At 56.9% G+C, this 14,715-nt stretch overlaps 7 protein-coding genes across 7 annotated transcripts; 4 read left to right on the plus strand and 3 right to left on the minus strand.

Annotated features, from left to right (window-relative positions):
* Positions 1-628: 628 nt before the first annotated feature.
* Positions 629-1,666, plus strand: KVR01_013712 (uncharacterized protein; the record flags this gene model as incomplete). Its single annotated transcript, XM_044787081.1, has 2 exons — positions 629-910; positions 1,018-1,666. The coding sequence occupies 2 exons, from the start codon at positions 629-631 to the stop codon at positions 1,435-1,437; spliced, it is 702 nt and encodes a 233-aa protein (XP_044637250.1). The 3' UTR covers positions 1,438-1,666.
* KVR01_013750 (uncharacterized protein) lies at positions 1,643-3,912 on the minus strand. The gene is made up of 2 exons (XM_044794621.1): positions 3,100-3,912; positions 1,643-3,015 (listed from the first exon to the last, which is right to left on the minus strand). Exons 1-2 carry the CDS (start codon positions 3,409-3,411, stop codon positions 1,975-1,977), a joined length of 1,353 nt encoding a protein of 450 aa, XP_044637288.1. The 5' UTR covers positions 3,412-3,912; the 3' UTR covers positions 1,643-1,974.
* A 217-nt stretch (positions 3,913-4,129) lies between these two features.
* KVR01_013743 (uncharacterized protein) lies at positions 4,130-7,096 on the plus strand. Its single transcript, XM_044788222.1, has 2 exons — positions 4,130-6,223; positions 6,324-7,096. Exon 1 carries the CDS (start codon positions 4,366-4,368, stop codon positions 5,863-5,865), a length of 1,500 nt encoding a protein of 499 aa, XP_044637281.1. The 5' UTR covers positions 4,130-4,365; the 3' UTR covers positions 5,866-6,223; positions 6,324-7,096.
* A 16-nt stretch (positions 7,097-7,112) lies between these two features.
* Positions 7,113-8,108, plus strand: KVR01_013759 (uncharacterized protein; the record flags this gene model as incomplete). Its single annotated transcript, XM_044783672.1, has 1 exon — positions 7,113-8,108. The coding sequence occupies one exon, from the start codon at positions 7,113-7,115 to the stop codon at positions 8,106-8,108; it is 996 nt and encodes a 331-aa protein (XP_044637297.1).
* Positions 8,109-9,628: 1,520 nt separating this feature from the next.
* KVR01_013733 (ribosome biosynthesis protein RRB1) lies at positions 9,629-12,591 on the minus strand. Its single transcript, XM_044785672.1, has 2 exons — positions 12,227-12,591; positions 9,629-12,134 (listed from the first exon to the last, which is right to left on the minus strand). Exons 1-2 carry the CDS (start codon positions 12,429-12,431, stop codon positions 10,843-10,845), a joined length of 1,497 nt encoding a protein of 498 aa, XP_044637271.1. The 5' UTR covers positions 12,432-12,591; the 3' UTR covers positions 9,629-10,842.
* On the plus strand, positions 9,756-10,546 carry KVR01_013728 (uncharacterized protein; the record flags this gene model as incomplete). The annotated part of the gene is made up of 3 exons (XM_044789474.1): positions 9,756-9,973; positions 10,068-10,224; positions 10,295-10,546. 3 exons carry the CDS (start codon positions 9,756-9,758, stop codon positions 10,544-10,546), a joined length of 627 nt encoding a protein of 208 aa, XP_044637266.1.
* Positions 12,592-12,854: 263 nt separating the features above from the next.
* Positions 12,855-14,701, minus strand: KVR01_013762 (uncharacterized protein). The gene is made up of 4 exons (XM_044782965.1): positions 14,393-14,701; positions 13,533-14,211; positions 13,409-13,452; positions 12,855-13,270 (listed from the first exon to the last, which is right to left on the minus strand). The coding sequence occupies exons 1-4, from the start codon at positions 14,411-14,413 to the stop codon at positions 13,076-13,078; spliced, it is 939 nt and encodes a 312-aa protein (XP_044637300.1). The 5' UTR covers positions 14,414-14,701; the 3' UTR covers positions 12,855-13,075.
* Between the last annotated feature and the right edge of the window lie 14 nt (positions 14,702-14,715).

The raw sequence follows: 14,715 nt of genomic DNA on the forward strand, positions 1-14,715 counted from the left end.
GTTTCAGAAAAGACACTGGGAGTGTGTCGGAAAAGGCTAACCTTGGATGCTTGTCAGAAACCGAGGCCCCGACTAGACGACTCCATTGACCACATCGGAGGCGATTTGGTGACCGGTCTAACGGCCACACTCTTCCATATCTATCATCGAGTTCTTCCTCCAGAGCTTCCCTTGGTCGTAATCGGATCACAAGCGAGCATGGCTTTGGTTCAGATCTCGGCGCAGCGGTGCGGAACCTGGCTGGTTGCACTTTTGCTGCTGCAAGCCCAGCGGAGCTTTTCTCTGTCACATCAAATGCTCAAGGATGTCGACTGCCCAATATCACCAATTCCCGGCCAGACGCTGACGGTGCGTATTTTCGAGGCTCGTGAAGCTCATCCGTCCCCAAAGTTCGTGTCAATTTTCTGACCGCGAGTTCAAGTGTGCCGCACATTCACACCAGCTGCCAGCGCCAAGTGAGCAGCAGGGTGAGGGGTCGACATGGTCAATGAAGCCCTCACCGGGGAAAGGCCGCGGCCTCTTTGCTGCCAAACACATTATAAAAGGCACGCATGTGCTGGTGGAGACACCCCTCTTCGTCGTGAACCCTCCAGCACTTGTTCCGGGCATGGGTTATTCCCTGTCCGCAATGGCTGCCGACGTGGAGCACGAGTACTCGAGACTCAGCCCGGATCAGCAGCAAGAATACCTCTCGTGCCACGAGCAAAGGCTCGAGGGAGACAGCCAGGACGATTCGGGCCGTCTTATGGCCATCCTCCGGAGTAATGCCTACAACTTGGACGATGGCCGGGTTGCCATCTATCCTAAAGTGGCACTCATCAACCATTCCTGTCAGCCCAATGTGCTCAACGCTGATAACAGCGGCACCAGGATCATCGTGGCAATACGTGATATCCAAGAGGGAGAGGAGGTATGAATTTTCAAGCACCACTTGGTCGCCAAAAACCCCCCGGAGGGGGGGGGGCTCACATCAAGTGCTTGTGATCTCAAATCAGCTGACCCCTTCCCCGCGCACAGATTTTGACAACCTATATTCCTTTACTTACGGACACAGAGAGACGCAACCAGAGGCTTCAGCCGTATGGATTCCGTTGCGACTGCACAGCCTGCCGGACTGGAGCTTCAGATGCACGACGGCTCCAGGCTGGCAGAGACCTAGAAGAGTTGGAGAACGCTCTGCGGACACCCGGCACGAGAACAAGTTTTGCAAAGAACAAGCTCATGCTGTCCGCTCAAGGCTTGGCAGAGTACGTCGAGGAAGAAGGATTTGCAGACTACCACATCAAAACAAGCAGGCTGGCTTTCGACCATGCCGTCTTGGCCAGCAACAAGAGCAACGCCAGGGAGTGGGGTTTGAGACACCTGAAGCATCACGAAGTGGTTGACAAAGATTCGCACGCGTCACGGCAGGCCCAGAGACTGCTGGACTCATTGTGAGACACGCATGAGTTCAACTGCCGTTCATATGGAGTGAATCTGCATCTTTTCTTTCGGTGCTGTGGCCAGACTCTGGAGTAGAGCAGCCTGTAAGCGCGCGGATGCTGAAGATCTTCCGAACTTCCGAGAAGTTTGCCCTACGTGCGGGCTGAGATCGTTTCTCGGACAGTTGGGAACGCCGATACCATCTGATAGGTACAAGTAGTTATGGCAGGGCCGAAAAATAAACATAAGATCAGCTCTAACGACTTCAAGTCTATATACCTCAGGCTATGTATGCAAGTAAAACGAGTGGATCCAGTTCAGCTGGACCTTGGGCATTATCTAGCATTGGCGTTGAGCAATGGTGTTCGCACACAGTAACGTGTTGTAAATCCAGATGAACCGCCTACTCCTGACACCATGTGGCCGCAATCCATAAGACACATCAAAAAGCCCATGATAAGGGACAGACACAGATACGGACCCCAACGCCTAACAAATGCATGCAAGCACCTCGTGCCGATGACCCCACACCCATCTACATAGACACAGGGCTCACCGGTTCGCCATGGCATTCTCCCGCACGAGGTGCCCAGCCTCGTGAGTGTCGTCCCTCGCCTGCTTCAGGAAAGGCAGCAGTGCCGTCCCCCCCGTCCCCGTCAGCTCCTTGTCGGCGCCACTCTTCCCGGCGTCCTTCTTCTCGTTCTGCTGCCTTGTGGACAAGGTCGCCAGGTTGACCGCCTTCTTGCCGACATCTCCCGTCCATGGCTTCCTGGATGGGATGACGATGTATGTGGTCACGATGCCCAGGTGCTTATTCCTGAACTCGGTCAGTGTCTTTGTGGCCGCCGCGTATGCCTCTTGCATCCTCGCGTGCTCTTCGCTGCTCGTCGCCACCATGGCCAGCGAGCGGATGCTGCCTGACCGCCCGACATGCTCAAGAAATCGCCGGTGCCCTCCCGGCATGTACTCCCTCACCTCCTGGTGAAAGCTCTTCTCCTCTGGCTTACCGCCCGTGGCGTGCGGGTTGTTGCTCCCCTCGGACGTGTGCGTCACGCCCAGCACGACGTCCCAGAATTGGATCAACGAGGACTGGCCGTTGCTGCCGCCGCGCCACTGCTGCCACGACCCTTGCCCGTTGCCCTCGTCGTAGAAGAGACCCTTTGGCAGGCCTGCGGCGGCCATGTTCTTGGACCCGGCCAGGAACGGGCGGATCTTGTGGTAAAAGACCATGGGATCGCATTTCTCGCGCATGCGGTCCAGGAGCACGCCAACCTTCCTGATGCAGACCGACAGCTCATCCAGTGCTGCGGCGATTGTCCCATAATCGCGGGTGTGGATGGCCCGCAGGGCTCTGAGCATGGTTGGCATGATATAAGCGCCCTGTGCCTCCATGGCGACCGAGACACAGAGAAACCACGACTCATCCTCGGTGCCCGTGAAAGTATGTGGCGACTTGAGGCTATCAAGGTCGGTGAAGCAGCCGGTGGATGAGGTAAAGTTCCAGAGATTAAGGGCGGCGTATGTCGCCACCGGCGGGACCTCGAGGTGCCTGGAGACCGCGAGGAGCGGTCTTGATATTGCGGGAGGCAGTACCTGAGAGAACGGAAATATCAGCATGGGTTTCTAGGTGAGTGCATCGCGAGCATGCCCCGCGGCAGAGGAAGGCTCCAGGCTAACCTCTGCGGCTCTGTCACCTCCCCAGACATATGAATGCGTAAGGAGGGTCAGGATAACATAAGCCCGCCTCCATTCGGGCTCCGTCCTGAGACCGTCTGTCGAAAGCACCGGCAACTGCTCGACTCTTTGCCTCAGCGTGCCATTGGCCAGGAGGTCCTGGGCATTGTGGATCAGGAGTTCCCAAGGCTCATAGCAAGCGTTTGGGAGAAAACGGAGAGGCTCTTCCGCTGGGAGAAAGCCATTGCTTGTGACGTTAAAAGACGCAAGAAGCTCCTCGTCCTGCAGTTGCTCAGTGAGGGCGTGAGGTGACATATCGGATGCTGCGAGTCTCGGCGGAGTGACACCCGGGGAAATGACAAAGCGCAAGGGGAAATAAACACAACCGTGCTCAAGTGTCTAGTCTGCTGCTGATACAGCAAGAGAAGAAGATGGAGATGGGCCTGGGAGCAATGTCTAGATGATTCTTGAGGCCCAGCAACAATGGCACTTTGTGTAAGAAAACAACAAGGTTAATGTATCTATGTGGGATGCGAAGTCTATAAGAAACAAAAAGACACCCCTTCCCCGGTAGGATCGAAAGGCTCAAGCAACAAAACTTGCAGGGCAGAAAGGATGCTGCGAGGAAGGGGGCGGACACTCAAGGGGGTGGGGGGCACGATATCCCTACGCATGCTGCCACTTCTTCCGCGATCGAACCACACCTGTCTTCTCTTCCGTCAACATCTGGGGCTTCCGCGAGCGCAAGCAACACCTCTCCTCTCCAGTTGATCAAGATAAATGCTGGGCCAGGGACGTCGGACCCGGAGGACTTGGCCCTGGCTTCGGGAGACCGAGACTAGAATGACATCCGGTCGGCGGCTAAACGCGGAAGGGAGAAAGCACGACTCGGAACGGCGGATGTTCGGAATGTAACCTCCCACAGGTAGCTTGGGCCACCGTGCTCGGCCTCTCCTGCGCCTGTTTAGCTGCGTCGGTGCCGCTCTCGGTGCGAGCCGAAAAGCTTTCCAGGGCCCAGAATCTATTACATCAGCATTCTCAGGCCTGGACCGACTCGGCTGGGGGCATCGACGGCGGCGGCTTGGTGCTTGACTGCCCACTACATAGGGAAGCCGATCAGGCACACCGGAAGGAGGGGGAAAAAAAGAGAAGCCTCACTTATCTGCCACTTCATACCTTTCTCTATCACAGCCTGGGCACGAAGCATAACTTTGTTCTTTTTTTTTTTTTCTCGACACTCTTCGTCTCCGTTGTTGGCCCGTGTCAAAGATGGATTTCAGCGCCACTGCTGACCAGATTCGGTCAGGGAAGAAGCCGGCCTTTTGTGATTTTTCTCGGCAGCATGCCCGGTCACTCGACGACGCTGACCCGATCAAGCACCTGCGGAAAGAGTACATTTTCCCAACAAAGGCTTCACTCAAGGACAAGGCGCTCAAGCCCGTAGTATCATCCGCGGCTTCGGCGGTGAATGGAACCGCACATGCAGCCGGCGGGCAGGAGGAGGACGGGGAGGGCGCCATCTACTTCTGCGGCAACTCCCTGGGCCTGCAGTCCCGGGCGACACGGCGATACATCAACGCGCAGCTAGACACATGGGCATCGATCGGGGTCAACGGCCACTTCACGGACCTGGAGGACTCGCCCCTGGTCAACTGGCAAGACATGGCCGCCCAGTGTGCCACCCAGTCGGCGGGCTTCATGGGCGCGTTGCCCAGCGAGATTGTCTACATGAACACCCTGACGACCAACATCCACCTGCTGCTGGCTGCCTTCTATAGGCCCACAGAGAAGCGCCACAAGATCATCCTGGAGTGGAAACCCTTCCCAAGTGACTACTACGCCATCCACTCGCATATCCAGTGGCACAACCTGGACCCGGCAAAGTCCATGGTGGAGATCTGGCCCAAGGATGAGAACCTGTACATCCCCACCAGCCAGGTCCTGGCCACCATCGACGAGCATGCGGACGACACGGCCGTGATCCTCCTCCCGGGGATCCAGTACTATAGCGGACAGCTGTTCGACATACCGACCATCACCAAGTATGCGCAGGACAGGGGCATCGTGGTGGGCTGGGACCTGGCCCACGCGGCGGGGAATGTCGACCTCAAACTCCACGAGTGGAACGTCGATTTTGCCATGTGGTGCACGTACAAGTACATCAATTCCGGCCCGGGGTCCATCGCCGGCGCGTTTGTGCACGAGCGCCACGGCAAGGTGGAGTGGGCCCCTGACAGCAACAGTGACGACGGGCAGCCGAGGCCCGTGTTCCGGCCCCGCCTCAGCGGCTGGTACGGCGGCGACAAGAGCGTGCGGTTCCAGATGGCCAAGCAGTTCCAGCCGACTCCCGGCGCGGGCGGGTTTCAGATCGGCAACCCCTCGGCGCTGGACCTTGCCGCCCTGAGCGGCGCCCTGAGCATGTTCAACGAGGCGGGCTTCTCGAACCTGAGGAACAAGAGCCTTGTGCTGACGTGCTATGCCGAGGCGCTGCTGAACCAGATCCTGGCAGACGAGCAGGGTGCCGACAAGGCCGCGTTCATCACAGTGACGCCGGCCAACACCGCCGAGAGGGGCGCACAGCTGAGCATCCTGCTGAGAGACGGCCTGCTGGACAAGGTGTTGGACGAGTTTGCTGAGGAGGGAATTGTGTGCGACAAGCGCAAGCCGGACGTCCTTCGCGTGGCCCCGGTCGCCATGTACAACAGCTTTGAGGAGGTGTGGAGGTTTATGGAGGTGCTCAGGAGGGCACTGGGCGTGCCTCGAAGGTGATTGATTGATTGCATGACGGCCTTCGAGTCAGCGGTTGATGCGGCCCGGAATGAAAACTGAGATCTCAGGCACAAGTTTTCGAGAAGGAATGGTAGTTACATCGAGACATGATGCAGCTTCAATCTCAAGTGCTCCCTTGAGTGTGTCCACTCGAGGACATTGCTACTGTGGTGACTGGGAAGTCCAGTCCTGTCTCGACGGTGAACGTTTTCAAAGGTTCGGCGGGCAACTATGGCTTGTTGTTACACAGATATGTCCGCTTCGAGTCTGCGGCCCACGCTCACAAGGCTGCTACGCTCGCCCTCAGCACAGGTGTTACTGGCCTGGGTAGGATTGAATACCTAGGTAGTGATATGAGGTAAGCGTGTTCAAATCCTGCGTGCATGGAAAACTCGTCACATCTGTGAACAGGCATTCTTGTGGCTCCCAGAGGTTGACAGCATCACTTGAATGTGTAGCCCTTACAAGATGCGGCTCTTCAGAAGGCGGTCCTGAGGGAGGCGGGGGACTCATAGCAGACATGGTACAATGGCTTCTGAAGTAGAGTTCTCAAGTTCTCTGGAAAACCACTTGCACCGTATCAACACAATTCGCCTGCGTCACTCATGCTCAAGAATAAGCAGCCGTCTGCCTGGGTAACATGAAAAAGAGGTCTCAATACCCAGCTGTGAGTAATACCTACCTAGACCTCGCAATGAGAACCGCAATGCAACGCAAGAATAGATCTCTTACCGAAGTACAATGGCTTGGGCCAACCAATCGACATCAGCATCAAGCGGCTTTGCACCACAGGCAGGCCAAACACCCCGACGACGAGTTACCCCTGGCAGAGGCTTTCGTCGAATTCTCCCCGAATCAAGCGTCGACCAATACGGTCTCAAGGTAGCAAGGCAGGCGGGGGATTGGGAGTTTCCAGACATGTTCGGCTAGCATGTTCGGAGCTATTAGCTCCGCAGTGCTGGGATGTCGGCCATTCTGTGACTAAATTTCCGGGTTTGCCACCGACCAACACTGACGGACAACAGAGCCCTTCACCCTTATAAGAAGATGCGTTTGCCTTTTCATCAAGTGGGTACGCGCCAGTGGTTCAGAGGTCAAGCTGTCCACACGTATTCGACTTCGCCGACTGATCCCGCAGCGCCCAGGACCAGGAGCCAGAGGGTGTTTGTATCGCGTCTGGTTTACAGAACGAGGAAGAATACGGATTCTCGGGGTTAACAATCCCCAAGAGCAGCAACATTGCCAAGATGACGCGTTTGTCGTCTCAATTGGCAGTCCTGGCCTCTTCGTTTTCTTTGCTCCACGCCGCGTCCCTTCAGAAACTCAATGTAACGCTCGAGCACAACCCCAGCAACGTAGGCTTCTATATCTACGTCCCCGACCAGATTGCCCCGAACCCGCCAGTCCTTGTCAACCCTCATTGGTGTCACGGCGATGCACCTTCTGCGTTCGCTGGATCCACGTTTGCTAGTCTGGCCTCCCAGTACGGTTTTATTGTCATCTATCCCGACAGCCCGAACCTGGTCGACAAATGCTGGGACGTTTCCTCTCGTGCCACTCTGTCCCACGATGGTGGAGGCGATAGCCAAGGGATTGTGAGCATGGTAAACTGGACACTCGACAAGTACGGGGCCGATGCAACTCGTGTCTTCGTCACGGGTGTCAGCTCCGGTGCCATGATGACCAACGTCCTTGTGGGGGCCTATCCCGATGTCTTTGCTGCCGGCTCAGCGTTTGCGGGTGTGCCGTTCGGGTGCTATGGGGCAAACATACCGGCAAACACTAGCGATGTGGATTATTGGAACAGCGACTGTGCCGAGGGGCGCGTCCAGTACAGCCCTGCGGAGTGGACTTCGATAGTGAGAGCGGCGTATCCCGCATACGGCAGCGGCTGGCGTCCAAAGATGCAAGTATTCCACGGTACGGTGGACGAGACGCTCAATTACACCAACTTCGGCGAGGAGATCAAAGAATGGACCGGCGTGTTTGGCCTGAGCCAGACACCTACGATCACCGTCCAAGACACGCCATTGGCAAACTGGACCAAATACGTCTATGGGGATGCGGGCTGGTTCGAGGCGTATAGTGCCTTGAATGTCCCGCATAACATACCTGTGCAGGCGGACGTCGCGGTCGACTGGTTTGATCTGCGATGTACCGAGGGCGATTGCTTCCACTGGGGGACAGGAGGACCAACAAACAAGAGGTCTGCAGGTGACCACAACCAAGGACGTGCCAACTGACGCTCGACGGCATGAATGCGGCCGATACGGAGAAACCATTCATGACATTAAAACCACAGAAACAACGCTTGACTTCCATATGGTCTTTCCGTGCATCCTGTCGTGGCTCATGATAAATGGTACATATTTCCCACGCAAGCGCTGGGTCTTGAGTGCTTACCACCGTATGAAGGCGCCATGTATGTCCTCGGACGTATACGGAATAGAAGCGAAACCACGCATAGAATAGGAGCAAAACCAGATACACACACGACCTTGGAGCACATTCGTCTAGAATGCTTTCTGCGGGACTCGCCGACTTCCTATCTGTATGGACTGTGAGAATTGCGCTCGATATAGTGGCTCTCTATGCTCTTCGACGTTTCAGGATGTGGCATTTCTGACTACCTTCCTAGAACCAAACATCCCCCGCAGCCAAGTCAGCTAGCTATGCATCCGCTTCACAAGTGGTGTGGTGTGCCAGAAGGGATTAGAAAGTACAAGTGGATGGATTTTCGGGCTACATCACTCAGAATGTATAAACTTGTCCGATATATATTGGCTCGGGTGCTGCGTGACGAGGCGCTGTGAAGGGGAGCGTGCGCCGGGCGTGCGTAGCTCGACCAGAAGGTGTGCAGTTAGTTGATTGCCTTTCCCCTTTTTGGCATTATCATCAACGTTATATGCACAGTAGTCTCAGATATTGGAAGGCTGCCATCGTTACACCGGTCTCTCAGCTGGCTGGCGAAACGAGGAGCATCCTGGACAGCACCAAGGTCCCGATGCTCTGTCGCGCTGCTTATTATTATCCCACAACGGATAACCATGTGTCTAGACTGCCAGAATGCCAGACTGCTGCGCAGCCCCAGTGCTGGTTGAGCTGTCCCTTATCTGAATAAGGGTATCGATACTGGCGTCGTACTGCCGGCATACTTGGGGCCCGCTCAGCCAGCAGACGGATCTCACTCCAGAAGAGGAAGCTGACTGTGCACCCCTGATCCCCATCCAATATCTGTGATTGCGATCTACTCCGTACTGCCGAGCGACAGTATAACCTTGGATTGAAGCTTAACCTGTCGGCTCCGAGCCCGACCCGCTGAGCCCTGACCAGCTTCCCATGTTGGGATAGGTCGTGGCTCAACCGAGTCACGGCATTGGTCTGTTTCACATTTTGTTCATCCGGTCCTGGTAGCATTGCATCGGTGTCAAAGTCTTGGCGAACACGCCTAGGGCAAACACCACTGGATGAGCCGGAGATGCCAAGTCTGACGATGTCCACCCCGGCTATCAGAAGGCCAGGACGAGACGCCGACATTGTGTTGTGCCCGACCGCGTGCTTATCTTCGTTGGCTGTCAGCACGTGAACGGTCGTAGCGTCTTGACTCGAGGTGGAGTCGCAAGCGAGATGACCACCTGGGCACCAGGACGGGCGTGCAGTCAAGTGTGCCGGCCAGGTGGCACTGGCAAGGTACGAAATACGGAGTAGCTAGCTGGAGGCTTATGTGCAGACACACCTATGGTAGACGGGGTGAGAACAAGAGTTCGTGTGTACGAATATAAATATGTCTGTGTGCGCGCGTCCCTCCAAGTGGGGGATGATCCAGATATCCACGAACAGTAGCAGCTTCTGGGTCCTCGACAACTGCTGAGCCGATCACCAACTTCATCATGAAGGCCCCGACTTCCCTCCTCGCCGCTCTTGCTGGCCTTGTGGCCATTGTCTCGGCGGCGCCGGCGCCCATGCCAACACCGCCAGGCATCCCGTCGGCATCCGCGGCCAAGACCCAGCTGGCAGCCCTCACGGTCTCCACGCAGGTTGATGATGGTGCCTACAATAGGGATCTGTTCCCCACGTGGGACACGATCGAGGGCACATGCAACACTCGGTATGTCCCCGTCGTACATATCTCCGCCAGTCGATCACACGAGGGGGAAAAAAAGATACTGTCGGGCCTGAGGTTAACCGTTCTCTCACCCCAGCGAGTACGTCCTGAAGCGTGACGGCACCAATGTCGTCGTCAGCTCAGCCTGCACAGCGACATCTGGGTCGTGGTTCAGCCCATACGATGGTGCGACCTGGACGGCAGCCAGCGATGTGGATATTGACCACATGGTCCCATTGAAGAACGCTTGGATCGTGAGTCACCTGTTCCGCTTGTCGACCGTGCTCGAAGCAAAGTGGGGGACTGCAACTGACAGGGACGCAGTCTGGGGCCAATGCCTGGACCACCGCGCAGCGCGAGGCTTTCGCCAACGACGTAACTCGCCCGCAGCTCTGGGCCGTGACGGACAACGTGAACCAGTCCAAGGGGGACAAGAACCCTGCCAACTGGAAGCCGCCACTGGCGAGCTTTTATTGTGTCTACGCGAGGAGTTGGGTCCAGGTCAAGTCCTACTACAAATTGACCGTTAGCAGTGCGGAGAAGACGGCTCTGACGAGCATGCTCAACACCTGCTGAGCATGCACTGTCTCTGTGTATATAAATTGGCAACCGCACGGGTCAGGTTGACATGGTATATATATATGTTTGGGGGGGGGGGAGGCAGCCGGGCTGATACGGCCAGAGGATGACAATCAAATGGCCGGATAGGAGATAATCTGAGAGCTCCCAATTGACCCGGATTGATCCAAAGTTGTTCACGATGGACCCTTCAAAGCTCGAGCGACATGTACTGAATCGAATGGTATCATTATTGTGTTTCGTCCAGTATCTGGGACGGATGAACTGTCGAATATCTCTTGTGACGCGGGAGCTTAGACACTAATCGTCTTGAAGACGCTGAACTCCTGGCCCGTGGCAACCAGGGTGCCGGGGATCTGGGGGTGCCAGTGCAGCTCCTTGGCCTGCTCGTGGTAGTGCACAAACAGCAGCTGGGGCGGCACGTCGTTGACGCCTGCGGTGTCCTTGCTCTCCTCGTCGTCCAGCTCGACGGCGAGGTCCCACAGGGTGACCGTGTTGTCGCCCGCGGCAACGGCGACGATGCTGTCGTCGGTGGGGTGCCATTCCACACTTGTGATCTGTTCCTTGTGGTAGTCAAAGCTTGCGACGGGCGTGGGCTTCTCGGTGGCGTTGGGCTTCCACTGGCGCAGGTCCCAGACGCCCCAGACACCATCATCGTCGCCCGAGGCCAGCAGGTTGGACCTCTGTTTGCTCCAGCTCATGACATTCACGTCGGTCCTGCTGACGGGCATGGTGATCATGGCCTGGCGGCTCTTGCTCCTCACGTCCCAGATACGGATGGAGCCGTCAGAGGAGGCCGAGGCAAAGACCTTGTCCTCGGTGGGACTCCATTGGATCTCCTCGACACTGCCGGTATGGCCGGTGAAAGGCCTCGTGTCTGTGACCCAGCCGCCGCCGTCGGTGCGGGTGGTGACGTAGATGACGCCGTTGTTGTCACCGGTGGCAAGCTTCCCCGCGGGCGACAAGGGCGACCAGTCGACAGCATAGCCTTCTGACTTGTGGGCACGGATGGTAGACAGGGGCTTGTTCTGCTTCTCAGACACTATGACGCCAGGCGTATCGAAGCTGGCAAGATGGGGTGTGATGTCGTGGATGTAGACGTCGGAGGACTCGGTCATGGTGGCGACGAGGGTGGTGGGGGGTCTCGAAGGGTCTGAGTTGGGAGTCTGGTGGGCGCGTATGCGGTTTGTGGTGGAAGACAGCGGGATGCTCTTGGACTCGAGGATAGGGTCGGCGTCCTCGTCGTCGTCGTCGTCGTCGTCGTCATCGCTGTCGTCGGCGTCCTTGTCCATCCTGCTCAGGCCAGCAAACTTCATGACCATCAGGGCGTTCTCGTTGGCGCGCTGGCCCTCGGCCTGGGTGCCCGAGACAGTGTACATGGTGGCGGGATAGACCTTGCGGTTGTCGCCGAGGGAGTCGCGGACAATGTCAAAGGAGAGGCAGGGCCACGGGGTAGAAAGGTTGTGGAGCATGTGGTAGGTGGTCGGGTCGGGGGCCAGGGTCTGGCCTGGCTCGAGTTTTGTGCGGCCGACGATGAATGTGCCGGGACCTGTGGCGGCGCTGTCGACGTCCATTTCTCCTGCGGCTGCTCATGTATCGTCAGCCACGCTGGCCTCCCCCCGACGTGCTCCCCGACGGGCTCCCCGACGACGCGAGCTTCGGATTGGGGTGACGTACCTGCTTTCTCCTCGGCCTCCCTCTCAGCATCTGGCCTGCCATCAACACCGGCCTCGAGGATCTCGTCCTCGCTCTCGAACTCATCCTCGAACTCGTCCTCGAACTCGCCCATGCCCTCGTCGGCCTTGTCGTCGATGTCCATGGCGTCTGGGCGGTGGCCGCCCTTCAAGGGGCCGTCGTCGTGTTCTCCTGCACGCTTGGACATGGTGTCGGTCGATTGGGTTCGAGAGCCAAGGGACAGGTGGCCTTGAGGATGAGGAGGCGAGGACCGAAAAGAGCCGAGTCAATAGCAACGCAATCGCTCGTGGTTGAGATTTTGGGGTCGCACAAATCAGGAAGGGCAGCTGGTGTGGAGGGGTATTGCCATCGGGGCGCAATCATGCTGCCTCGAGAAAAAAAAAGGTAGATTGCTGGGCGGTGATAAGATAAGTGTACGGAGTAGCTAAGATAGCGATAAGACCGCCCGTCCACACAATCATCAATACCTAGGTACCTAGGTATCTAGGTACTTAATTACTTAGGTACTTTCGTATTATCTCACAGCTCACTCACCAACCAGTCTTTACTAGAGTTCCATCATTGATGTGATGATGTCAACATGAACCAACTGACAACTGCACAGGGCCAGTCAACTTGTCTTTGGCATCCATTATTTTATATCCAAATAATCTTGTCAATGGTCAAGGGTTTTACTCTTGTGCTTAATACAATTCTAGGCATGAGAGCCCTGTTTTGTACTTAAGGTAATCTGTACTCCATACACCTACCTCACCATGCTCAACACTCGGCAGTGAGAGGGCAGCAAATTCGATAGTTGGCATCCAATGTGTGGAGTTGACCAGCCCGAACTTATTCCTTGTAGAAGACCAGACATCTGACCTCTATGCTCTGTCTCCCCTTCGCGTCGCTCGGGGTGTTGGGGTCCACAAAGGCCGTGTGAGGGGTGAGAGCGGCAATACCGTCCTTTCCGCCCGGCTGGCCCTGGCTTGCCGAGTCAAAACACTTGATGAACATGGCCTCACCCGGCGTCATGTCCTTCATATACTGTTGCGGATCTCGTCGATTAGCCACTCATGTGTGCTGCACAAGTCGGGGCGAGTAAGACGGGCCGGGGAGGTGGTCAACTGGTGCCTTTGCCTTGGACCACGCGGGTCAATGGGCCCCGGATGGGAGAGCTCTTACCCAGAACTTGTGTTTCTCGTTGGGTGCGATCGAGTATGTCTCGCCTGGACCGTCGGAACTGGTTAGCTGCATACCTGCACGTGGGCAGATCAGGCCAGGCCTGTGGCGGCCGGTGCACACTCACCTCTGACTTCGTATCCAGTGGTGTCTCTCGCTTTTGCTGGGTCTGGCAGTATCTCCTTTCCCCTGTCGTCCTTCTCGTCTCCGATATCCCTGTTTCGCACGGGATACAGCAGGTCCACCTTGACCAGGTCCTCTGGCGCAGTAGACCTCCAATCCACCACGGCAAGAGGGAAATCACTGGCCGCATGGCCTATTGGTCTCCAGACATTGATCAGCTGGTACCGCCTGCTGAGCAATTCGTCTGCCTCGCCTGCTGGTACGTGCCGCCGGACCCTGGCCTCTGCTGCCCTTGGCGTCTGGTCGACGTGCACCTGCTGCACTGGCTGCCGAGGTGACGACGGATCGTGCCTCCTGATGGTGTGGTCAAAGATGACGACCCTGTCAACCGCCGGCCCCAGCTTCTCCCTCAGGAGCTGCTCCACCTCGGCGTAGTACTCGGAGCGGACCTCCGTGTCGTCCGCCGCAAAGAATGCATCCTGTTGGAGCCCGGATGGATAGCCGTAGACGGCGAACCCGGAAATGTCCACGCCGAACTCTGTGCCGTTCTGAGCTGCCTCACGGATGTTGGCAACAGACCTCTTGCGCTCCGTGCGGTCGAAAGACGTGGCATCGGTATCGACCTTGGCCCATGGCTTGACGAAGGGCTCCTCAGAATCGGTGATGGTGGCGGGGTCGATGTACTATGTAGCATGTGATACTGTCACGTCAGACCTTGCGAGCTTGCTCAAGTGGGATACAGGAACATGGCAACCTCAAACCCCTGGGCCGTCAGGCAGGTAGGTGTTGACAGCCTGAGAAGACGGGGTCGAGCGCATTGCATGTGGTGCGGGTCAGCCGCTCCTCTCAAGGCAGAGCACGTACCCGGAATACGCCTGTCGTCATGGTGGAGAGTGGCTTGTTCTGATGCGACTCGGGGCGTGGATTCGGAGCTGGGCTCAAGCGTGAGTGCGACTCGTGGTGCTCGAAGCAGGTTAATTAGGGGTATGCGCATGCTCCAGTGAGAAGCACTGGCAGAGCTCGATAAGAAAGTTTAATTACTTGAATATGAGGTGGTGGCTGGTGCAGCTGATGTGGATTTTTGTGCACTACAAGTGGAAGCCGATCCGGGGGGTTCCATAGATCGGTGCCGGATCTGCAGAGGACGAGCTTATTACCCACCCAACGCGTTTGCTGTCGACGATGAC

Source organism: Diaporthe batatas, assembly GCF_019321695.1.
Source record: "Diaporthe batatas strain CRI 302-4 chromosome Unknown Contig00031, whole genome shotgun sequence".
Taxonomy (NCBI): Eukaryota; Fungi; Ascomycota; class Sordariomycetes; order Diaporthales; family Diaporthaceae; genus Diaporthe; species Diaporthe batatas.